Source organism: Beta vulgaris, chromosome 4, assembly GCF_026745355.1.
Source record: "Beta vulgaris subsp. vulgaris cultivar EL10 chromosome 4, EL10.2, whole genome shotgun sequence".
Lineage (NCBI taxonomy): Eukaryota > Viridiplantae > Streptophyta > Magnoliopsida > Caryophyllales > Amaranthaceae > Beta > Beta vulgaris.
Window position 1 is genome coordinate 44,016,175 of NC_079205.1, and position 25,048 is coordinate 44,041,222.

General features: G+C 34.3%; 1 protein-coding gene across 1 annotated transcript; it reads left to right on the plus strand.

Annotated features, from left to right (window-relative positions):
* The first annotated feature begins 178 nt into the window (after positions 1–178).
* Positions 179–20,781, plus strand: LOC125496405 (serine/threonine-protein phosphatase 7 long form homolog). The gene is made up of 6 exons (XM_048641856.2): positions 179–578; positions 675–1,210; positions 1,331–1,708; positions 1,785–2,160; positions 2,445–2,528; positions 20,666–20,781. The coding sequence occupies exons 1-6, from the start codon at positions 470–472 to the stop codon at positions 20,779–20,781; spliced, it is 1,599 nt and encodes a 532-aa protein (XP_048497813.2). The 5' UTR covers positions 179–469.
* The last annotated feature ends 4,267 nt before the right edge of the window (positions 20,782–25,048 follow it).

The following is a 25,048-nucleotide window of genomic DNA, read 5'->3' on the forward strand; positions in this document are numbered from 1 at the left end:
GCTACAAGGAGAGAATTAGGTAGAAAAAGACTTGAGGAAGGCCATGATTATAGCCCGAAGGCGAACCTCATTGAAAAGAACATGGAGAAGGCAGGTGCTCATGAGGTGATTGTGTTTGATTATGAACGAGGGCTATTTGAGGTCACTACTGGTTGTGGAGACCGTATTGCAGGGAAAGGTGGAAAGAAACACACGGTTAACTTAATGCAGAAGACATGTACATGTGAGAAAGTCATAATATATAAGTTGCCGTGTTCTCATGTCCTTGCGGTATGTCGTCACCGGAGCTTGTCATATAGTGGTTTTGTGGACGCTTCATTTCTGACTAGCTCGTATCGATCTACTTATATGTCCTTTTTCAAGCCTGTGCCTGATATGCATAATTGTTCTCCATATGATGGTCCGAGAATTATAGCTGATGAGAGGCTAAAACGTGGAGCTGGACGTCCACGGTCCACTCGAATACAAAATGAAATGGATGCAGCTGATAGGTCTGGCAAATATAGATGTAGCATTTGTAAGGTTTCAGGACACAATAAGCAAAGATGTCCTAATAAGAACGGTGAAGGAACATCTGGGTAAATGTTTTCATATTTGTTAAATTTCAAAAATTTATATTATTTTCATAGTCTCATTGTGTTACTAACCGGTATATATTTTTTTTTTCTTATTAGGTCTGATGGCGCAGTCCATCTTTCCCGGCCCCACTGATCGCAGCGTTCTCACCCTCCAGGACCAGCATCGGAGTGAGGATGTCTGGAGGGGAGTAGCGGACACGGTACTATCGTGTCGGTTGCATCATCACAGTCTCTATCTTGACTGGGAGATTCACGAGAGGGTTCTTCGGTATGTCGAGCGTGCTGGTTTTCTCGGCATACATCGTTTGGTAGGGGGAGGTTTGGAGATTGATAGACCACTTCTGACGGCATTAGTGGAGCGATGGAGGCAGGAGACCCATACATTTCATTTGACTGTTGGGGAGGCGACGATTACTTTGGAGGATGTCGCTGTTATCCTTGGACTTAGAGTGCACGGGGCACCTGTTACTGGTCGAGGCGAGGGTAACTGGGCTGCATTAGTTTTCGAGTTGTTAGGGATTTGGCCCAACACACCGGAGAACGAGCCCAAAGTTCTCCAGGGTTCGTCTTTGAGATTGACATGGCTTCGGCAACATTTTTTCTTGTTGCCGAATGATGCTGATGAGGTGACTGTAAGCGATTTGCCCGGGCTTACATTCTTGCATTGATGGGGTCCATTCTTTTTGCCGACAAGAGTGGAGATGCAGTCCAGATTCTTTATCTCCCACTTTTAGCTGATCTCGACGTATCAGGGACATATAGTTCGGGTAGTGCGACCCTTGCATACCTGTATCTGTTTCGACATTGTAGAGTTCCGTTTCCCTGGTCGAGTTATGCGCCAGTTTGGATTCGAGCAGACGATTCCCGCACCTTCTGATACGAGCACAACCCTTCATGCCATAGATCGGAGGTCGAAGAACAAGAACTATCCGCTCAGACATCGACCTTACATTGCACATTGGGATGAGCGCGAGGGACACATAGTTCAGGGCACTCCTTTTAGTGGTCGTACTCATGCCTTTGACGAGTATATGATATGGTTTCGTCGCATCACGAGGTTACGCCTGACGAATCCATCGAGGCGACCACCTTCTACACATTATCAGCCTGCGTCTGCAGATATAGTACTGGTAAGTTCACTGATTTTTAGTTGCACTTTTATTTATTTATACAACTATATAATATGTATTTTTTCTTTCTATTCAGGCACATACTTTATCTGATATTGCTCATAGGTGCGGTACTGTACTAGAGGCTTCTGAGTCATTGCCTCCAGATATGGTGCGTGACTTGTATGCGCAGACATTGCAGACTATGAGGGGACTGTGTGTTGATGCTGTTGGCCGAGCTGGACATGGCCACATCGTACAGGGCGTGCCTACTTCTGCTGGATATACATCGACTTCTACATCTTCTACGTCTGCTGCCCATATATCTACCACGACAGCTTTGCTTTCACCTCCAGTCACTCAGAGGGCCTATCGACGACGTTCTGACACTACTCCCCCTTCTCTTGATGCCATTGCAGAGACTCATGAGCCACACCTAGCTCATCTACACCTTCACAAAAGAAGAAGAGAGGGTTTTAGAAGTTTCATTTATTGTTTATGTAGTTAGTTAACATTATTTTCTCACTCTAACTTGTAACTAAAATTTTTTTACATACATTTGAATGTGTATGAACTTGGTGATGAGTGATCAATGTGTGGCTTATATTTGGTGTTTTGAATGGAATTTGGTGCTGGAATTCAGGTTGGATAATGTTGAAATTGGAGGTTGGATAATTGTTTGGAATTGCTGGAATTGCAGGTTGGATAATGTTGAAATTGGAGGTTGGATAATTGTTTGGAATTGCTGGAATTGCAGGTTGGATGTTGTTTGGGATTGCTGGAATTTTTTTGGCTTTCTGGCAGTTGGCCAGTTATGTGGAAAATGCAGTTTTGTGTAAGGGTACAAAACCGCTACTCGAGTAGCGGTTTTAATGAATGAACCGCTATCTGGAGTAGCGGTTTACCCGAGGGAAAAACCGCTACTCGAGTAGCGGTTTCATTCTAAAACCGCTACTCTGAGTAGCGGTTTATGTGAATGAACCGCTACTCGGAGTAGCGGTTTTGTTTGAAGTAAACCGCTACTCGAGTAGCGGTTTACCTCCGTTAAAACAAAAAAAAAACTTTTTTTCGCGTGCCGTCCTACGTGGACGGTACGCAGGGAAATAAAATTTTTTGTGGCACATTTTGGGAATTAATCCCCTTTTTGGCATTATTGAAGGAAAAAATTCTAATTTCTCTATCTTATCAATTTTAGGCACCAAAAATAATTGTCAATTTTTTTTTTGGTTTGCCTGTATTGACTATGCGCGTTTGCCAATACACTTTTTGACCTTAAATATCTTTCATTACATATTAGTATTACGAAGATTGAATATTAATAAAGTACTCATAGATGAATCAAACAAGACCTCAAATGACTATATTCTTCTTATATACTTAAAAGAATTTTGAAGATTATCTCCGACGTAAATTATGTCAATATTACAAGTGAGCAAACTAAAAAAATTATGGATGAAGTTTTAACTAGTCTTTGAAACCCGTATGATGCAGGATTATCTTTATATATGGTATAATTATATTCATGTCATTAGTTGTGTGATATAAATAAGATTATATATTGAGAGACAACTAATCATGAATTTACTATAGCAATACAATTATATTTATAACAAATTATTATTTTAATGCATATCTCAAGCTCTATTTGATTATTTAGTATGTAGCAAAAGTTATAATACTCAATTGTATTATTGATTTTTAGATAATTTACCAAAAACTAAAATCTATTTTTCTCTTAATAATTTCTAAGCTCTTGTTCTTACCATATTTCATGTAATACTTCTTACTATATTAAATTCATACTCTTCTTATAATTTCTTTATTATAATATAATCTCATGCATGGGTTGAAAATAAAACATTCATCTAAATTCTTTTAATTTTATAGTTGTAAGCAAGTTGCAGTGGTGTAAAAGTTATATATTTTTTCAATTATGCAGCAAAGTTATGCCTAATTTATTATAATATTTTCAGGTTCTTTAGACAAAATCAAAATTTAAGTTTTCACTATACTGAATAATAGATATATAATTTTTATCTTTATATAACTCAGTTTATCTATATATAAATTATTCTTTAACATATGATTTTCGAAGACATATTTTGTTATATTATACTACTCAAAGGCTATAATCACATATAGGAAGATATTCTTCTAATTATTTTTATATGTAACTAAAATATAGATAAATTATAAATTTATTATTAGAGCTGCCAAAAATTGAAGACATGACAACACGACAAGAAGGGATACCAAAAAAAATTGGGTTAGTGTTGAGGGTTTCCAAGGGTCAATATGACATGACATGACACGTCTTACTAAATGGGTTATGGGATAGGTTAGTGTTGAGGTTTTCAATACAAAGATGACACACTTGAACCTGTTTAGCACAATTGCTACAAAAATGTAGGATATTAATTAAACACTGGTTTAATATTACCGGCCAAAAAGTAGCTTAACAAGACACAAACATGACACCAAAAAAAGTGATTTTGTGTTCAGATATCTCAACATATTTAATTAAAGGGGTCAACACGGCATGTTTATTAAATGGGTTGGATTAGTGTCATGAGGCTTTCAACCCGTTTATATATGACATGATCATGAACATGACACGAACACAAACTTTTGCTTGTTCTATCTATTATTCATTTAAATATATATATTTTATTATAAGTTGTAGAACTATATATATATATTATAAATTGATCTTATTTTAAATCATATTCTAAGCACTATCCAATAATATAAAAATTGTAATATTCCGATTTATATAGCAAAAATTTTATGTTTAATTTACATAATATACTAATTTAGGTTGTTGATTCAAAACCAAACTCTAATCTTTATTTATCCAATCTCCTTATATGTATTTATGTATAGGAAAAATTGACAATAGAGGTCTCAACTTTGGATGATAATTTTTAAAAGGTATGAACTATTGATTAATCTGGGTAAGTCCCAATTTTATGGGGTCTTAACTTTTAACAGGCCTTAGTGACTTGAAACTGGTTCAATAGGTCATAATTTATAAAGCTTGGATCACACCAGAAAGGTTAATTGAGAGAAGAAAGTAGGAATTAGGACAGATTTTAAAAACAATTGTCAGTTTTAAGTCACCTAGGCCTGCTAAAAGTTAGAACTCCCTAAAGTTGGGACCTACACAAGTTAATCAATAGTTCAAACCTTATGAAAATTATCGCCCAAAGTTCAGACCATTATTGTCAATTTTTCCTTATATATATCTAGTGGTCTTTTGATATACATATGAATTTAATTCGTATGGGGAGTTCCGTTTCCTAGGAAGTCATTTCCCTTTTGTAATTCTTAGGAAATTGGCTAATGTATTTGGCTAACATCAAGAAATTCGTAATTACCATGAATTGATGTGAGAATTTTGAATGACCTGTGAAAAAAAGCAAGGGCTGCATTTTTGAAAAACGAAGCCCTTAATAATACGAAGGATTGCGGTCAGTGAAAAAAGCGCAACCCTTTTAATGAAGGGTTACGGTCAGCCAAAAACCGCAGCCCTATACGTACTAAAGGGCGGTTTTGGGCCAACCCGCAACCCTGTATAATTAATTATCATGCGGGGGCTGATGGGCTCATATTGAGCGCCCAAATGAAAACCTAGCACAAATAAATCTTCATTTGAGCGTTGATTTTCTCTCATCTTTCTCTCTCCTCACTCTAACCGCCTCTCCCTCTATCTCATTCGTTTGGGGTAGCTGTCAGATCTCCTCTCTCATTCTCGGAGGTTTCCACTCACAAATCTTCACACCACCACCACAAATCTTCACACCATCACCATAAATCTTCACAGCCCTTCTCCTCCTTCGTCTCTCGTATCTCCTCTCACAAATTTTGTCGGCATTTGGGCACAAACAGTCACACACGCCACTACACCACTCGCCTCTCGTCGGGCACAACACCAGCACAACAACTTATCGCCTCTTGTTGTCGTCTTCACTGCATCCAAATCTAGGGTTCGAGATTTATTAGACTTATCGCCATTGTTGGTTCGTGATTGTAGTTGGTTTTTGGTTCATTTTGGTTCGAGATTTATTAGTTTTTGTCATTTTGGTTCGCGATTTATTAGTTGTTGGTTCGAGATTTATTAGTTTTTGTCATTTTTAATCATCTCCTCTTGTTGTATGATGTTGTTTGGAGTAACAATTAAAATGTTCGAAATTTTGTTCTTTTCTTGTTCTTTAATTTTCTATTCTTTTCTGTTGTTTAGTAACAATAATAATGTGAGATTTATTAGTTTCAAATTTTTGGATTAATAATAATAAAAGTAATTGTTCTATCATGTATATTTAGTACTCAAAAAATGCAAAATAATTAAAAATTGGATTATTAAGAGATGTGGTTTTGACCATTAACCGAAGCCCTTTGTAAAATTGGAAGAGCTGCGGTTTTGAGCCTAAGATGCAACCCTTCATTTTTGCTGAAGGACTGCTACGACAAGGCCTGAGTGCCAAAAACGTAGCCTTTAGGGCATTTTTCACCGCAACCCTTGTTGTTTTCTTCCACTGGTGTAAGGGGGGCTGGGTGAATAAATTCCCATATTTTGTGAGAATGTCAATTTTCAAAAAATTCATTGCCTCCATTTTCCCCATTACCAGTCAACCAAACAACTACGCAATTTAAAAAATCATGTGAATTTCTATTGCCTACATAATTTATTGTATACCAAACCACCACTTAAAACTCTATTTCTAAAAAAAATTAATGTAGCATGCTTAGGCGGCACTCTATGTAATATCCTAAGGTTATTTTCTAAAATAATAAGGTTGTTTTCTAAAATCAAACTCTAATTTTCGCTATAGAACTTTATGTTTGTTGTAAAACAAAGTTTTCTTTATGTTGTAATACTTATTTGTTTTGGTTAAGCTTAGTAAGGCTAAGATTTTGAAAAATAATTTGTCTAATCCTATAAATTACACTTAATGTTCAAATTGATATAATCACATATATATAGTACACTATTCATATACTCCCTCTGTTTCCTAAAGATCTCCTCTCTTTCCGTTTAAGTGCGTTTCCAAAAGATCTTCCCTCTTTTACTTTATTCCTTATTTGGAATTTTTTTCTCCTTTTTACCCTCTCATGTCCCTATCATAATGGCCCACCATTACATTATTAATTCAATTCTACTCCCTTTCTCTCTCCTACTTTGACCCCTTTTATTTGTTTATTTATCTTAACCCCTTTAATTTCTCTCTCCTACTTTACCCACTTTACACCCCACACAAATGGATCCTCCTTGGTATCTGTAGGAACAGTAACAAGGAAGATCTTTAGGAAACGGAGTAGCTATTATTAAATATATTTTTGAGAAGTTGTAGAACTATACTAAAAAATACATTACTGTTCATGTTAATGAATATATTTTTGAGAAGTTGTAAAACCATATTGTAAATGGATCTTTTTCGAAGCATATTTCAAGCATTCTCTAATGGTGCAAAGTAATAATAATCCAAGTTATGTAGCAAAAGTTATATTCAATTTACATAATATAATAATTAGGTTGTTTATTCAAAACCAAACTATAATTTTCCCTTATCAAAAACTTTTTATATGCATTTAAATCTAGGTAGAACTCTATTATATAAAAAGTTAACATGGCAATCCTATGTTGTGGGATTTATGCTCTCATAATCTTGAGTAGCATACTATTCTCAAAATAATGACATGACACTCCTACGTGGTGATGCACGGGTTAATTATTATGTGGTAAAATTATTTTCATATGTTAATATTAAATTAGATATTTCTTCCATTTTGTTGTGTTATCTAACCTTTCCTTTTTCTGATCTATTTGAGACGTTTTCATGAACAAAATATTACAGATTGACATTGAAATAACAAAGTTGTTTTAGTTGGGATTATAAATTATGAGGTAATTCAATAAATCTAAACTCTGCTTATTTTCTATCATCTTAACCATTACAATTCTATTTTATTATTCTCTTAATCTGAAGCCAATCTTCTTTCTTTTACTGGCTTAGCCCGCCACCACATCACATATTTTGACGTTCGTAGATAGCAAAAAAAAAGAGGAATCCTAGACCGATTGGTGGCTGACCTTGTAGTCTCGAGAGGGGGGGCGGGGGCAGAAATAAAGCAACCCAAACAAAATCGCTCAGCACTCTACTTGCTTTCTACTAAACGAGCTCTTGCGTTTCGGGTATGAAGTCTCATTCGAAGCTTTAGACAAAGGTGTTATTGAGATATTGGGTATGAAGACCTTTACTCAAAACCAAAGAAGTAGCCCTTTTTCTGTGTCGAATTCACGGTACTGTGAAATATCCCCCGCTCTAACGGCGGGGACAAAGCCGTATCTTTCACGGATTAGGATATAGAAAGAATTGATCCTAAAAGTGGTTGGTCCTAATTAAGATTGGCCGATAAGATCTCTAAGATTGACCAGCCAACTGATTTTTTTTATTATTTAATTCAAATATTTGAGGATAAAGCATGTTACCCTAATATATTTGGTAGTTAAATTATGTCTTACTATTACAGTCGTATAACGGAAGTAATATACTCTTATTCATACTATGGTTCACCTTTCTAATGGTTTTACTCTTGTTATAATGCATATTATAATATTTATGGGTTGTGTAAATAATTCATTATGTAACTTATAATAATTTATATGATACTTCGTATTATATGAAATTTATACTCTTCTTATAACTTTTCTATTGTTATATTATTCAACCTAAAGATTGAAAACTAAAAATATATTAGGGAAAATTCGTCAGGTACTCCTGAGGTTTGACATAATTTCCAAATTACCCCTCACATATGGAGAATTCCTTAGATACCCCTGAGGCTTGTGTTTGGGTCTAAAATACCCTTACTATGGACGGAACCCTAACCTCCCACCATCCTCCATTGATGAACCTCCAAGCTTTCTCTCTCCTCCCACCATCCTCCATTTGCGACATACTAAACCTCAAATTTTTCTCTCTCTCCTCCCACCATCCTCCATTATTATTTTTCTTGAATTTTCGAGTAGTTCGTTAAATTGACAAGATAATGTCATATTTAATTTGTTAAATTAATTCAAAAATCCTTCCCACAATTTTTGGATTTTATAAAACTTAATTGATCCCCTTAATCTACAAACAATTGTTGCACAAAAATCAGTTCAAAGCCAAGATGGCGGGGCAAATTCGTTAAATCCAAACGACAGAAGATTGTGCAGATAGGCGGTAAAGGGTGGGGAGAATTGGGTGGCTGTCCTCCGAGCTGGGCAGCGAGGCTGAGGCGGCTGACGACGGGCGACGCGAGTTGGTGGAGCTCCAGTGCGAGCTGGATAACAACTAGGCAAGCAGGGGGAGAGAGAAAGAAGAAGGAGGAAGCAAGCATTGCCGGAGAGAAACAAGAAGACTTCAAGCAGGGAGCGAGCTGCAGCAGGGTACCAACGGTGCTTTGGAGGTGCAACGGCGAGGTGCATAGTGAGAGGAAAAAATTAACAATGTTAACCAGCCGTCATTAGTAAGGGTATTTTAGACTCAAACACAAACCTCAGGAGTATCTGAGGAATTCCTAAATGTGAGGGTAATTTGGAAATTACGTCAAATTTCAAGGGTATGAGAATTTTCCCTACATATTATTTTTATAGGTTATAAGCACTTTCCAATGGTATGAAAATTGTATTTTTTCGAATTATGTAGCACAATTTATTCTTAATTTTTAGGATTTTTTAACTAGAATAATATATACTTTATTCCCGTTCTCTCACAATAATACAAACTTTTGATTATTTTCAAATAATACAAACTTTTGCCCAAAATTCCTCTCATAGGTCAATGTGACCTTTAACATGTAAAACAAGTTAAATCTTTTTCTCTCTCCTCTCCCCCCACTACCAGCTGAGCCACCCCTAACCACCAGCCCCTCCCACCAAGAAACCACCCCCACCCCCACGACCACCATAGCAAGCAACCCGGAATCCCAAAGCCACCCCCAGCCACCTCAAACACCACCCGTAACCCCACTTGTAACACCGAAGGCACCTGAACCACCCCTGATCCCACCAGCTCTGAAACACCACATGTAACCACCCCTGATCCACCCTAAACCACACCTGAACCACCCCTGATCCCACCAGCCCTGAAATTACCCCTGAAACACCACCCGGAACAAATTCTCTCTCCTTTTTCCACTCTCTTCTTCACTCGAGCTCCTTCTCTCTCCTTAAATTCAACCCTAAGAATAATTAGAAGAATTTGGGGGAGGGACTAAGAAATTGTTTGTCATCACACGGAATCAGTCTTCGTATCCCTAAATATTCGTTTCCCTATAAAAATTACAAGACTTAAATTAAATCACAACCCACATAAAACTCAATTGTTTCTCTAAAATCACTAATTGCATTCACAAATCAAACAAACCCATAAAGACTAATCAAAGTTAACAACATACATCATGAGGGCAATCATACCAAATCACCAATCACATGTGAAATTAAATCACGATACTGAAATTAAATCACAACCCACATCAAACCCAATGAATTTCTTCCCAAAATCATCAATCACAATCACAAATCAAACAAACCCAGCAACAAAAATTAAAGTTTTTATGAACATACATCGGCGGCGGATTGTTCGGATTTGTGGTTGTTGTAGTGCGAGTTCGGCGGCAGACCACGCAAGCTCCGTTACTTCAACAACAGTCCATGTGATTGTTATGTAGACGAACTGGTTGGAGGGTGTGGTGGGGGTAGGGAGGGAGAAAAAGAGTGGAGGGGACCAACACAAGAAAGAAAAAAAAGGAAAATGTTGGCTCTTTTCTCTATCTAATTGAAATAAGAAATTAAAAAATCAACCAATAAGATAATGACACCTGTCTAGTGACCTGCTAAATTAGGGCAAAAGTTTGTATTATTTAAAAATAATCGAAAGTTTGTATTACTGCGAGAGAACGGGCAAAAAGTTTGTATTATTCTAATTTTTATTGTATCTTTTCAGTTTTTTTTATTCAAAATCAAACCCTAAATTTTCACAATTTAAAACTATAGATATGTATTTTTATTTATACATACTTTATTTTTAAAAATAATGACATGGCATAATTACGTGATAATTAATGTGAAAATTTCATACTCTATTTTTCATTTAAAACTTAAGTCATTTTTTCTTATTCGAAACTCTATATATGTATTTATTATTAATTTGAAACTTTATTTGTCTTTAAGAGTAATGACATGACACTTAATAAACGCAACAAGTGACATCTAATAAGATAGTCAAATGTTACGACCTCGTGTATCAAAATATTTTTTTCTTATACACTACTATAATATATAGTTTAAAAATATTATACTCTCTTTTTTCCTCGTTGATGTACTTAGTTGGAGTCTTTGCACTATTTGGAATAGCACAAAATCTTCTAAATTTTGTTTCGATATATAAGAAAAAATACAGTCATGAGGAGTCGTGTTTGATTTGTCCCAATTAGTACTTTGATAATAATAAATTTTTACAATTTTTAAAAATATGTAACTACAGATGTTTAAAGTTAGATATGCATATTGACAAATGTGTAAAGTCAAATTAGGAACATCAATAAGGTACTCAGGGAGTAACTAAACCTTGTTCTAAAGTTTAATTACTTTTGTGATGGTACAAAAACTATAATTTTTTGAAATATATATTTAAAGTTATAATCGATTTACAATAAAAAAAATTTGTTGTAAACCAAGCTAGACTCTAGTTCTTCTTTTTCTGAACTCTATATATGTTTTTTAATTAATTAAGAACTTTATTTATCTTTAAAAATAATGTCATGACACTTAATGAATGTAACAAATGGCGTCTAATAAGGATGTCAAATGTGCGACTTCGTATACTACTTAAATATATATGATACTATAGTAAATATTTCTATATATACATTACTTTAATATAGAGTTCAAAGATACTATAAATTGATCTTGTTCTAAAGTATTTTAAAAATACTTTCCAATGCTACAACAATCATAGTATCATAATTGATTTACTATTCTAAAGTTTTTCATTATAAATGAAACTCTATCTCTTTTTATCCTAAACTTTATAAATGTATTTTTGTTAATTTGGAATTCTATTTATTTTTAAAAATGATGGGACATTTAATAAGGGCATGTTCTCGTCGGCATAAAACAGCTGAACTGAACTGAATTGAATTGAATTGAACTGAATTGAAATGAATTGAACTGAACTAAACTGAACTGAATTGAATTGAACTGAACTGAACTGAAATGAATAGTGATATGTGAAGAGCTGAACTGAACTGAACTGAACTGAAAATAAGCTGGGGAGAACAGGCCCTAAGTGTGACAAAAGGTAAATCCTCATAGAGCAGAAAGAGTGCCATGAAAATGGTAAATCCTCGTGGTTGTTGGTGCTTCTAATCAACAACGCAATATGCTCATTCTTTCATACACCTTGTCGTAATTCATAACAATGTTCATTTTATTTTTCAATCCTTGTTTGAAGCACATGATATCGAATTCTAGTTCCCAATATCAAGTGAATTTCTGATCAGTTAAGGCTCCATCACAATCACACATGTATCATTGGACTACCTTGAAATGCAATATTTTGCTGCCACCAACGAGAATGTGACTATTTTTGGCATTTAATTGCCGGAGTCCTTTGGCTACTCCAATAATAAGTTCGTATTAAGTAGATTTGTACCAAATTGACTCTATTACTTAGTACTAAAGTAAAAATTCGTTACCAACTTGACTCTAAATTAGTCCCAACTTAGATTACTGAAATGCTCTTATTGGATTCTTTCAAATCTTAGAAGGCACCTCCTATAAGAAATTGAATGATATAAATATGAGGATAAGTTTATAGATTTGACTTTAGAAGGAACATCTGAAAAGTCTTTTAAGGAAGAAAGAGGGTACAAGGTATTTACTGGTGCAATTTATATTGAATATTTTTTTATAAAAAAAGTACTTGGTTATTTCTTTTATTTAGGGATTTGATGGGCTAAATTTCAGAAGAATTGTGTGAAATAAGTAAATTGATCCAGTTGAAGTATAAGAACGTTGTGATTTTGAATTCTTCCCTCCATAAGGCACATCTCATAAGAAATGGAATGATATTAGAGGATCCATTTTCACTATCAAAAGACCCCAATCAAAATGGGTTACCAAGCATTAACCCAAATGAAAATTAATAACTACAATATAGTCAATTTTGAAGTTAGAAGTAATGAAAATCGAACACCCAATTTTTTAAAAGGTGAAATCTATCATTGATGAGCTCCCACTTAATTATCGTTTAATTTTGCTTATTAACTATTCAATTGAACGTCTGTCTTGGTAACACGGATAAAACTTTTGCACTTATAACAAAAATATTGTCGGCAAAACAAGATTTTTTTTTATAAAATTGTCTCTCACCCCTTTTACAATTAAAAACATACTTTATTTGGTTGAATTTGACTTAAGAAATATTCTGAACTTATTTAAACTTATGTCGTTTGTGAATCACACTTATTTGAATTTCACCAAGATTTTTATATTCTGAAATATGTTAAAATTAGTTAAAGGGAACACATGTTAAATGATAGTGAGCTAATCATTTGAATTACTTTCTTCATATCTAAATAAGTGACACACTTTCTTCCAAAAAACTCTCACATTAGGGAAGAAACTTGTCACTTATTTAAATACAAAGACTAGTATATCTTGTGATGTTATACATATTTTTGACTTCTTTATCCTTCTGAATTAAAGCTTATAAAAAAGCCAATATTCAAATGTACTTCTAAAAAGTAAAGTCAAGTTTGTTGTAATAAAAGTTAATTAGTAAAAATAAAAGCAAAGGCTTTTTAATGGTCATTAGTCATTAAAGAACTTGATTGACGTTAGGAAGGTGAGTAAGGCATCCCTTCTAGTTCTTTATAACTTTTCTATCGAACATGTTGGACAAAATTAAGGCTAACCTTAATCCATGTCTTTGTGCGATCCATCCTGTAAAAGACGGTATCCATATTATATGAAGTATGACGTGTTGATACATAATTACTATTTTCTCCATTCGATATTAATTGCAACATTATTAATGGTCAATGCACAACTTTTATCATTAATTTCTCTAATTATTAGATGATACTAATAGTAAAAGAATGATATGTTAAAAATATACATTGAGTTTAAATTTGTATACATCTTATATACCATAATTTGATTTTATATACTACTTAAATATTATGGTCAAAAATGAAATAATGCAAGAGTTACACTGTTATAATAATTTGAAAATTGCTAATTCAGTTGGCAATTCATACATACTCCTATTTAATTGTTCATGTGTTAATATTGAACAAGATGTTCATGTCCTGCTGCACCAACATGTGGTTATAGTTCACCACCTTTCCCATGTAGCCTATGGTAAATTGGTAACCCTAGACAAGCTAAGATATACTGTATTTTTCAACTGAAATTCTATTCCTGCATGACATCAAAGAAAAAGTCAAAGATCATATAAGTGAAAATTTGTCGATATACAGGATTTAGGTAGGACTAGATTGATGAAAGCCTCGTAGTGAGCCATTTATGGTACGGCCCATGGCTAATGGCCCTATGGTTGGCCATGTTGGCTTTGGCTTCACATTGGAAACGAAAGGAGTCATCACTCTCTTGGCTGTCTCGATTAGACAGCACTATTCAGTATTCAGTAATGTTGATATTTTTCACTCTTCCGACCAACATGTGACCTCTATTTTGGTGCTTCTTTTCAAGTGCTTTTGTTTTGTTGAGACTTTAGAGTGACAACCTTTTTGGATTTTGATTGATGGAAGAAACCCTAGAGCGGACCCCATATACTTTGACCAATTTTCTTCCTTTATAAAATACTCTCTCTATTCCAAAAATATTGCTACATTTACTTTTTCATATTTTACGAGATGTAATTTCAAATATCAATATCTGGAGTTATATATATGAAAAAAATATAAAAATTATATATGTAGAAAATAGAAATTGGGATGAATCAGATTAGATCCAACATGACTATGGTTTTTCTTATGTATATCAACTAAAAGATAGGATATGTTCAGTTCACCTTATTTTTGCTTATTTCAGATCTAATCAGATCAGATCGGATAAAAAAAAATAAGTTCAGATCAGATCAGATAAGTTCAGATCAGATCATGCTTATATTTAAAAATTCATTATTACTATCAATACTATTATTTACTAGTACATTCGTTCAAAAGGATTATTATTATTGTTGTTGTACTTATTAATTATTAATATTAGTAATTATTATTAATCTCGGTGTTATCATTATAAATGTCATTGTTATCATTATTTTAAGTTATTTTGTTGTTATTAAATAATAGAAAATTAAAAGCCACGGGTTAAAAACATAAGATTGGCGCAAAAATAAGAAATGTATATAATATGATAGCTCAAATTCATGACAACGAAACTACTAAATTTGGATTACATTTCAAAATAAGATAAGTGCGAGATACAAATTATAAATTTAGATCCGATATACCTCTTCCTACCGAATTCCAAAATCTCTCTAGCTATTTGAAGTTACACGCTATCCATTTCTTTCTTGTGCAGTCATAGTTGTTTTTTTTTTTTTTTGGTAAACATGGCATTTCATTCATTACCTAATAATGTTAAACATATTACAATCCGAAAGTAGTTGTTCCGAACAATAACTAGGGGGGAAAGGGAAAATCCTAGTTACAATACTATTACCATCCATGTATATCTTATTTTATTTTATATGAAAAAAAAGAGTTGAGTATGCCGACTTCTCAAGTATGAAACATTTTTTTTAAGGAAAAGTGTGAAACATTTTATAAGTGCTCTTATAAATTAATGACTTGGGTTATATAATTATTATTAGTAATAATAATTATTATTATTATAATTATTATTGTTGTTATTATAATAATGATAATAATAATAATTATTATTATTATTATTATTAATAATAAAAGTTGTGTAAAAGTTGTGATAGAAATAAAATGATAATAATAGTAATACTATAAATAAGATCTTATAATGTATTGTATAATAATGAATTACAAAGTAATAATATAATAGTAATAATATATTTTATAAAAGATAAGATCTTATAAATCAGTTCAGATCAGATCAGATCAGATCAGAAAAAATAAGTTAAAATCAAATCAGATAAGTTCAGATCAGAAAATTTCAGGTGAACTAAACATAGCCATAGTCAAAGTTACTAAATGGATAGTGCCAATGGTCAAAATGTAGCAACATGTTGTTACATTTGCTTTTTTGCAAAGATAAAAAAATTGGTGGTGGCCCACTGTGTAGAGCCAATAATAAGGGAAAAATCAGGGGACTAGTTACTTGGGAAAAAGTTGGAATATAAGGCATCAAAAAGGAGAGTTGGCCCACACATTGAAAGCTAGCAGAAATTTTGCTGGAACTTGGAAGTCTTTTTCGCTCCAAAATTTCAGAACATATTTTATTCAATTTCAGTTACAACAAGAACTAAATATATAACCAGAACTAAATATACAACCAAGGGACGAATTTTTTTTCCCTCCAAAATTTCAGAGCACTCTATACACAACAGTAGTTAGCAAGTTTTTAAAATTGCCTTATTCCTATAAAAAAAATTGCCTTAGCATCTCTCGTTTCCTTATTTTATTTTAGATAATATTTCCTCCTTTTTAAAATACTTAAACTAATTTAAATTTCATATTTTAACCAACTCCCATTTGACAATGTCTTGTGAGTTTAACATAAAAAAAGTTATGTGGGATCTTCTTAGATTCATTTCGACATATACTTTCATAATATCAACTTATTACAATTTTTATTTATAAGTAGGGTTGGTAATGGGTAGGAGATGGGTTGGGTGGACCTTAACCTCCCCATCACCCACGAACCAAATCCTCATCCACACCATCCATCACCCATCAAAAGTTGTATCCATATTCACCCCATCCATCAACTGCAAAAAGGGAAGTGGGAAATGAATAATGCCAGAAAAAATAGTTTGTATACTTTACAATTTTTAAAAATATATATATGAAAAATTTAACCTTTGATCAATAGTAAAGCGATTAAATAGCAATTGTCAATTCTAAATACATATTAAGATTTAATACCAATAATAATCTCATCAATCTTTGACCCAGCCACCCATTCCACCCGCCACCTGTGTTCACCCATCTCATTGTGGGTTTTTACCTGTATATTTGGATTAGGTGGTTGATATTTCACTTACCCATGATTAATTGCCAGCTCTACTTATAAGGAAGTAAGATATTAATGATAAAAGTTATACGTTGACAGACATATTCGGAGAAAACCAAGGTTTTTTTACTCCAAATTGTCAAAAAAACGAGAAGTACTTCTGTTTTACAAAAAAGAAAAGTAACAACAGTAATTTCTACTATTATAACCTTTTACATTAATTCCAATTAACGTTCAATTCAAAATAATACTAACTAATAACCCATTCCCATAATAGTGTTACAATATTATTAACATGTTAAACAAGCAATAATGACAATATGTCATTTGCTTATTGGCTCCCCCTTTTTCCATTATTTTTTACTCTCTTTCCTCCCCAAACTTAGCTATACCCGCCTCCTCCTTTCCCAGCCACCAAACACTACACTAGTCCACCATGTTTTTCCATTGCCTTTTCTATTATCGAAATCTAGTCCCTTCTGTTGCCCCTTGGTATTTTGATGATGACAACATAACAAATACTCTAATGGGTTCATTTTAGTATGTTTGCTATAAGTTCTTGAGTTGGAAAAGAGTCGAGAGAAGCTGAGTTCCTGAGCTGGAGTTTGCAGCAAAGGGCCTTGATTATAGTCTAACATATGAAGTAAAGTCAAAATGGAATACAAGGAATGTTCAAGAATCAGCAATCGTATATTTATGTCAAAGTTCCTTGAAGAAAAGCTATAGTTCCTGAGCAGGAACTTGGTAAGAAGCATCATAGATGAAGTTTCAAGAGGTGAAGACATGAGACTAAATTAAGGGGGCATTTGATTCGTGAAGGGAAAAGAAAAAGGGTTTAAGAAAGAGAAACAAGGAGAAAGGAAAAGAAAACCCTTTGTTAAAGAATGTCGTTTGGTTTGAAACTCATCTCCCTCCGCCCACTACTTTCCTCACATCCCCCCACCCCCTCTTTTTCTCCCAAATACCACCACCACCACCCCCACCCCTCATCGTTGCCATCTTTCCCACCGATCAACGCCTTCCTCTTACGTCGCCAATCAACACCATGCAGCACTCCCCACCTCGTCGCCATCTCACTGTCACCCATCACAGTCCTCCCTTCTTTCTTGACCACCATTAAAGACCATATTTGAGGTTTTAAAGGTCAAAATTTGACCATAAAAACTTTAGAAATGAAGTTTTTATGGCCGAATCTGACCATCTAAAGCCATAATCAATTATGGAGTTGTTTTTGTAGTTGGGTGTGTAGTGGTTGTTGTCATGTTCGATGCTGGCATTCTCCCTACCTCCCCTCTTTCGTGGCAGTTGTGGGGGTGGATGAGGTTTTTTCGAGTGGGTTAGATGGTTTTCAAGGGGGGTGGGTGTGGCTAATAACAGGGTAGTGGGTTTTTTTTAGGTTGGGTGGTTCTTTTCCATTACAGGTTTAGGTGGAAATTTGTGGTGGTTGTGGGTGGTGAGGAGATTTCGGCGGTTAGATTGTTGGGGGGAATGCTTTCTAGTTGGTACAGGTGGCAGTGTGGTGGTTTAGGTGGTGATGTGGTGGTTCCAATGATGAGGGTGGTGAGTTAAGGTGGTGATGTGGTGATTCTGGCTGCTAGGATGGTGGGTTCATGTGGTAGTGTGGTGGTCAATGATTGGTTAAGGTGATCATGAAGTATAGAAGAGAAAGGGTAAGTGAAACTCTAGGGGGGTGGGCAATTAATGTAGAGGACTTTGGGAGAAGGGGATAAAGAGAATGATTAAAATGGCCAAACAATCATCAACAAATGGAATCAAGAGCTTTGATTCCCTTACCCTTTCTTGAAGCCCCCAACCAAACGCACCCTAATAGTTAAATTTAAGAATCATATAAGCGTTTATAAGTGTTAATATAATTAAGAAAAAAAGGAACTCGTACAAACTTATGGAAATAAAAATCTAGTTTTAACAAATAAAAAGAGAAATATTTTATATAGAAAAATTAGTTATGTGCTAAGCAAGAATATCACACGTTCCCTTAAAAATATCTAACAGATTTTTTAGTGACTTTAGTAGGGATTGTGGGTGAGTGTTCCCCAAACAAAACTCGACTAACTAACTTATTGCCTAAAATTAAGGCACGAAGTCAGTTAGTGGAGAAAGGCTTGGAACAATGCTCATTTGTGATATTTCACCTCCTTTATAAATAGAGAGGAGTATTCCACTTTGAGACATAACAACTGATATTTTCCAAAAAAAAAAAAAACGTTCTTGAGCTAAAATGTTGAGAAAATCCATAAGTTTCATAGTGAGTTTCAAGTTACTAGTACTTTACTTAAAGTTATACTCCATCCGTCCCATTTTATAGTTCCTCTATTCCATTTTGGGTGTCCAAAAATGTTCTCATTTCTCTTATTTTCATTTTTTTACATCACTTTGTACTCTCTCTCTTCACCTTTTCATATGGGCTTTTGACACCCTCATTTAATGTTACTCAGCTCTCATTGGTTGGGTATAACAAAAAGCATTTTTTACTCTCTTTCTCCCTCCCTCTCTCTCCTCTTTTCACATGCACACTCATTTAATGTTCTAATTCTTTTTCATTTTTTTATGACAATAATTCCAAAAAAGACAACTCCTCTCAATGCAAGTACATAAGAATAATTATTTCCTTGATTCCTGTGCCTAAAATAAAACGGGAACTATATAATGGGACGGAGGGAATAAATATTAGAGTTCTTCTTTCATCAGAGTTGTATTTCGGGAAAAGAGTTGTTGGAACTCTTGTAAGACTTTGAGTAAGTCGTGTAGTCAAAGAGAGAGAGAGAGAGAGAGAGAGAGAGAGAGAGAGAGAGAGTAGCATAGTGATAGAGTTATTATTGTAGGGTAGTTAATTAAGTTCCTAGTGGAACTTGATCTGAGGAGTCTATGATAGATTGTGTAACTAGGTGTTCCTGTATTATAGTGAAAGCATTGAAAATCCCTATTGGATCTAGGTTTTTCTCCTTGAATTGAGATAAGGAGTTTCCTGCTAAATCTCTCTTGGACACTTCAACTTCCTATTGCTTTTAAATTAAAATTCTTAAGTCTACAATTATAGTCGAAGATTTTTTATAAGAAGTCCCACTACAATCTCCCTCTTGTAGTGTTCTCCTAGAGTAACACCTTCCATATGATGGGACACCCAGTTGTCAACCACATCATTAAATCCTTTCCTTCAATTTCATCCATGAGAGCCACCATTACATTTAGAGATTCATGAAGTTGCTATTAATGTTGATGATGTAGTTGGATAAATCTCAAATATGTCTTTGTTTTTTAATTCAATTTTATTTCTCTCAATTTAAGAAATTGAAGAAAAAAAAACCCTATAAAGTAAAAAAAAATTGAGAATTTGAGGAGATAAGTTGAAAGTAACAGAAGTGAAAAATGGGAAAATCATTACTAAGAAGAGATGTGGTGTTGGGTTTTGTTCTCGTATGATTTTTAGATATTTGAGTGAAAAGGGTCGGGGTGGATTTTTTTTTCTTTTCTACTTCCCACATTCTTTCTCCTTATTTCTCTTTCCCTGGTCTTCTTGACTTACAATCTTGGTTTCTAACTTTGTATTGTTTGAGCATCTAAACTGTAAAGTCTGAATTAACTGGTGACTTCGACTCCACTTCACTTCCTTTTTCAAGGTAAGGCTACTTGTGATCATTTTATGGTCTCAAAGCCAAAACAATGAGGGGTCGGTTAGAAAAAACATGTGTAGCGGAGTGCAAGAGTACGACTAATGTTGATCGGTGTGTTGGCGACAGTTAAGCGCATAGGAGTTGTTGCAGTCAAGTTAATTCGTAGGAGATTTGGTGGTAGTATGGAGTATGGGCAGAGAATTGATGGTGGTGGTGGTTCCAATGGTCAAAGAAAGAAGTAGGCGTAAATATGTTTCTTTTTAGAAACACATAACTTAACTGATAATAAAGGTTGTAAGTCACTAAGAAGTGTTTTAAGAAAGGAATTAACTCATAATGTTGGGATTATTATGAGTTACACATTAGTTGGGATTTATATAAGAAGGTAATGAATAGTTGGATAATTAGATTATTGATGTTAATTTTTTAACTTAATTTTGTTTTTGATACATTTTATAATTTTTTCCTTCTTTTTTCTATTTTGGGATATGATGGTCTAAGGCATACTAAATAGCTTCTTTTTTATTACTTACATGCTTAATTGATAATTGTTTCTCTCCTCTTAACCTGCTAATCTTTTTCATTTCTCCCACTAACTTTTGCCATAAAACATTGCTTATTATGAAAAGAGAAATGTAAATATAGTTTAGAAATGGAGGGATTACTTCCTATGTATTATATTAGTTGCAATATGAGAGAAGACATACTATTAATTCAGACAAAGAGAGAATTAAAAAAGGAGGACTGTATAGAAAGTGTTTAAATTAAAAAAGGAGTAAAAACAACAACTCAGCTAAAAATCTTAGTGACCAAGTATTACTTGGTCTAGTGGTTTGGTTTGTGTCTCACAACCTTGAGTTTGGGGATTAAACCCCACTAGAGGCACGTTTGAGGTGGGGATTTTCCCTTACCATATCCCCCCTACATCCAAGGGGACTTGCCTGCAAACCCGGGCCGGATTGACCTGAGCGAGGTTTCGGTCCGATTAGAGCGCCTTCTCCTTACCTTAAAAAAAAGCTAAGAATATTAGGGTATTGAAAATACGAAAAAATAATTAATATCAGTAAACATATATGACCCTATCTTTTCAAGTTATTTTTGCTTATCTGACTTCATTAGACTTTATTAGTCTTTATAACACCTTACCCAAACTTATTAGAGATCTTATTTTGTGAGTGGGTGAAAATTTATTTTTGCTAAATGAAGTAATCTGAACGTATCTATATGAGCTTGTTTAAACTTCTTAAACTTTACTAGTCAATTAGACCTTTTTTTTATATATAATTTAGCTCATTTCATTAAAACTCTTGAAAAAGTTAAAGGCATACATCACCTTGAATAGAAAAACACATACAAAAGACGCAAAAACCAAACCTCTCCAGAACACAACAAAAACCCCTCAACAGAACACCGCTAGAATGAACTAGAAACAAACACAACAATTATATCAAAGAACCAAGCAACACCAAGCTCACTGACTGAAAAAACAGCATTCTCAGACAACTTCAAACAAACAACAATGGAACTCATGAACTCCTTGTGGCAATTTTGAAGTAATGACACAATATTAACCATTGGGATAACCTTTACTACAACGTCTCTTTGAAACTTGAAACCCATTTTTCTTTTCCATGTTACGATTGAAACCAAGATGATTAAGCAATTGACATTGATTTTTCGTTGCTAGCCTTCAAAAATCATAACTTGGCTCAACATTGCTCATAATTGAATTAGGCGACAAAACTGAACCCTCACTACCAAACCCATCTGAATCTGATTTTGAGCCGATTCCTTTAGCACAAGTAGAATCCTCATCTCCATCAACACAAGCTGAACTTCCATTGATACACATCTCATTTGCAAATGAAAGAACACTTGCATTGTCACTCAAACCAACAGTTCCTAATAACCCCTCTGGGTTTGCCGACATCCTCTCCTTGACAACACCAACGGTTTTGAGAAGGTCACTATTCAACATAATAGGCTCCTCAACAAGATGGTCCTTGCTCTCTAAACTAGGAAGACTAGACACTCTGCAAATTTTCTAAGTGAAGCAAAGCATCAACTTCTAACTTGAGCTCACTATCATGATAAAGAGGCGAATTGCCTTGCTGATGAATAGAAAAAGAGTCCAAACAAACATTATGACAATCACCATCAAACGCAACAACCTTCGATTTCTCTTGAGCAACATGTAAAGAAGTATGAACAAAGCTCCTCCAAGGATTGACACTACTTAATGTAAGGACAAAAACTGAATATCGAAATTCTTCAACCTTCACACTTAACTTCAAAAACCACTCCCATCGATTACAACCAGATTAAATTTTTCATTAGAGACAACCAAATCGCCTAGAATGCTCAAATTCAATCAACTTTTTTTTTGGAAATTCAAAATTATTATTGATGACCAAAAAAAATAATACAAACACCAATACAAACACCCAAACTACTAACATTAGGGAAATAAGCATCAGCATCTATTTTAACCCACCTTCTAGGAAGGGTTGAAAAAATAGACTCTTCATGTGCTCTCCTAATATAACACCAAAATAGCCATAATTAACTGCACTAACAAATGTGCTAAATAGCAAGTTAAAGAGCCTAAGATATCTAAACAATAGAGTTCTTAGATCCTCAGAACATATACAAGCAACATTAAAAATGATAATATCAACAACTTGATCTGGACTAAGCAATTTGTTCTCAAACACCTTCTGATTCCTTTGCATTCATAGCTGATAAATAGCTTCAGTGAAGATCATGCCATAGACTTGACTTTTCTTATGTCTTCTTCTACATTGCTCAGCTGCAATGTTAACTTCACTCATGAAGGAAACTATAGGCCGCGGACATTTCAGAATCTGCAGACACTTTTGCCAGATTATTGCAGAATAATTACACTTGAAAAATAAGTGTGTTACATCTTCATTCTCCTGTTGACAAATAGGACAGCTGGGATCATTGAGCATTTGTCAAGAGATTAATCTAACCTTAGTTGCTAGCCTGTTGAGAATAGCAAGCCAGGTGATAAATATGCTCTTGGGTGAAGCTTTGTTATTACAAATAAGCCTTTTCCAACTTACAGGATTTACATCACCATTCAAATGATTATAACACTTCCTGATAGAGAATTTCTCGCCCATAATGAACTCTTGGAGTCTATTCCCCTGCTCAAATATATCTTTGGTACTCAGAATCTTCTTCAAAGCCCATGCCATAGACTGTGGTATAGACATTGTCCAGATGTTGGCCTGTTTGATATAATAGGAATGCACCCATTTTATCCAAAGTTTGTCCTGTTTCATTGCAATGGCCCAGAAATGCTTGGAAATTGCAGCTTTATTCCAGTATTCTAGGTTAATGAAATTCAGTCCTCCTCCAGATTTAGGAAAACAAAAATAACAAGAGCTTTTCTAGAAGATAAATTATTATCGGTCCATAGATAAGCTCTGCAAAGCCCTTGAATTTCCTCAATAATTTTCTTGGGCAGAGTAAAAATCTGACACCAAAAAACTTGCATACTAAGAAGCACAGTTTTAACCAATTGAGCTCTACCTGCATATGAGAGAAGTTTTGCATTCCAACTCTTGATTCTAGCCATAATCTTCTCTACAAGAGGCTTGCAAGTATTATAAGATAGTTTTTTTTCGAGAGAGGGACACCAAGGTATCTGAATGGAAATTTTCCAAAGGGAATCTGTGTAGTCAAGTGAATGTCATTGCTAATATGAGAAGTAACCCCTCCCAGGTAAAGATTACTTCTATGAAGGTTAGCTTCCAAATCAGAGGCTTTAGAGAAGGATTGAAAGGCATCCATTAGCAGCTTAACAGATGTAAAATCAGCTTTATAGAACATTAGAAGATCATCTGCAAACATCATGTGAGTGATTTGACATCTAGCACACCTAGGGTGATATTTGAAGCTAGGATTCACATGAAGATTACCAAGGCATCTGGAGAGATACTCCATTCCAATTGCAAATAAGAATGGAGATATAGGATCTCCTTGCCTAAGACCTTTCTTAGCAAAAAAAGGTTTACAAGGTTTCCCATTAATCAACAAGGAGTAAGAAACTATAGTCACATAAGCCATAATCCATGATATAAAGACTTCAGGGAACCCTAATTCAGATAGAACAGTTTGAAGGAAAGGTCATTCTATTGAATCATAGGCTTTTTTGAGGTCTATTTTAATAGTGCATCTAGGAGAAATGTTTTTTCTGGTATACCCCTTAATAAGATCAGTAGCTAATAATATGTTGTCAGTTATGTGTCTTTTAGGAATAAAACCAGCTTGTGAAGTATCAATAACTTCCCCAATTACTTCTTGCATTCTGTGAGTAAGAATCTTAGCTGTGATTTTATACACTATAGTGCAACAAGCTATAGGTCTAAAATCACTAGCATAAGTAGGATTAGCAACTTTGGGAATCAAGGTTATGGAGGCAATATTGATCTGAGAACTGAGATTACCTGTTTGGAAGAAGTCCTGGATAGCAACATAAAT